The 1801-nt window shown below is 56.7% G+C and overlaps 1 protein-coding gene across 1 annotated transcript; it reads left to right on the top strand.

The window, feature by feature from the left end:
• Window positions 1–2: 2 nt before the first annotated feature.
• LOC105310846 (transcription factor p65-like) lies at window positions 3–1791 on the top strand (the record flags this gene model as incomplete). Its single annotated transcript, XM_011386949.2, has 4 exons — window positions 3–71; window positions 530–556; window positions 657–808; window positions 957–1791. Coding segments are annotated over 4 exons (401 nt in total), but the record flags the coding sequence as incomplete, so codon positions are not given.
• Between the last annotated feature and the right edge of the window lie 10 nt (window positions 1792–1801).

Below are 1801 nucleotides of genomic sequence, written 5' to 3'. Positions count from 1 at the left end.
AGCCTCCGCGCCGCCTTCCGTCCCTTCCTGCGCCGATGGGCGCTGCGCAGGGAGCGGCCGGCCGGATGGTGGTGCGGGGCGGGGCAGGCGTTGAGGGGTCTGACTCAATTTCCCCCCTGGGTGGAGGGGGCTTTGACTCAGTATCCTCCTTGGGTGGGCGGGGAGGGTGAACTCCGACTCAGTTCCCCCCTCCACCTCCTCCCCGGCGCCCATGGGGACAGTTCTGACTGTTTCCTTTTTAGGGGAGAAAATCAGATTCAGTGTTCTCTCAGGATCCCGGGCGGGCAGTGTCGTCCCTTAGTTTTCCTTAGGAAAGTAGAAAGGGCCCTGACTCAGTTTCCTCCAGTAAAGAGAGCACGCCATGCCCAGTGTTCTCTTAGGAAACAGGTGTTTCTGGCTCCTTTACTCCTACCCCTCAGTTTCAGTGCAGGCTCCAGGGAGCAGGCCCTGACTCAGTTTCCCTGGAAGGCTCTCCCGGGTGAGGACGGGAAGTGGGCTTGTGCTGACCCTTGTCTCCCTCCTATTTCAGACCTGTTCCCCCTCATCTTCCCCTCTGGTAAGTGGACCATCCTTCCTCAGCGGTTCGGGACCAGCTCCCCAGGGTTAGGGGCAGTGGGGGCAGCTGCCTGACGCGGGCTGGCCCGGGTCTCCCGCAGAACCAGCCCCGGCCTCCGGCCCCTATGTGGAAATCATCGAGCAGCCCAAGCAGCGGGGCATGCGCTTCCGCTACAAGTGCGAGGGTCGCTCAGCAGGCAGTATCCCCGGCGAGAGGAGCACGGACACCACCAAGACCCACCCCACCATCAAGGTCAGCACCTCCCGCTTACTGGCAGAGTCTGCGGGGAGGGAATGTGGAACCCCCAGCAGGCTTCTCTCCAGCTGTGTCTGGCCGTCTGTGTCTGGGAGTTAAGTCTGGGATTCCTGAGCCTCTAGGGTGCTCTCTGTACTTTGGACAGATCAATGGCTACACGGGACCAGGGACAGTTCGCATCTCCTTGGTCACCAAGGACCCCCCTCACCGGCCTCACCCCCATGAGCTGGTGGGGAAAGACTGCCGGGATGGCTTCTATGAGGCTGAGCTCTGCCCAGACCGCTGCATCCACAGGTGAGCTCCCTATAGGCGGGTAGGGCATGGGCAGTGAGGTGGGAGGACAGGAGGCGGGGCAGTTGTGTCCCTGTTACAGTGTTACTTCTTTCTGGACACGGCAGAATTCCTCACTGCTTGCTCTGTCCCCACCTGTGTCTTAAAATTATCTGTGCGTGTACTCAAGTAGAGATGAACTCCATGGGAGGACGGGTTTCTAATTACCTCTGAGGCCCTAACCCCTGTGGCTGGAAGGGCACGTCCCTCATTGTCACAGCTCTTGTAATGAGAAAGAAAACCACTGAACCTACAGTCTCCCCTGGAGCTTACGTACCAGTTGACAGAAACAGGCTGTAAATAAACATATAAAGAAATAAACAAGATACCATTTGAGAGTAATAATTTCAATGATGAAAAGAAAACAATAAGGTCGGAAATATTGCCTGGGCTGGGGGGGAAGCCGGAGCTGGTCTCATTACTTTGAATTGGGCAATCCGGGAAGGCCTAGCTGGGGTAAAACTTGAATGATGAGAAAGCAGATAAGCAGGAGAGAACATTCCAAGCAGAATAAACAAGTGCAAATGCCTTGAAGTGGGAATTTGGTTTGTTTGGAGAACAGAAAGAAGCCCCTGTGGCTAAGGGTGGAGAGCCCACAGGGACTTGGCCAGGGGCAGATCACAGGGCACAGGGACTTGTCAACTAGAGTAAGGAGTAGGT

The sequence above is a fragment of the Pteropus vampyrus genome, unplaced genomic scaffold, assembly GCF_000151845.1.
Source record: "Pteropus vampyrus isolate Shadow unplaced genomic scaffold, Pvam_2.0 Scaffold13149, whole genome shotgun sequence".
NCBI classification, from domain to species: domain Eukaryota; kingdom Metazoa; phylum Chordata; class Mammalia; order Chiroptera; family Pteropodidae; genus Pteropus; species Pteropus vampyrus.
This window is presented reverse-complemented; position numbering and strand designations above follow the sequence as displayed.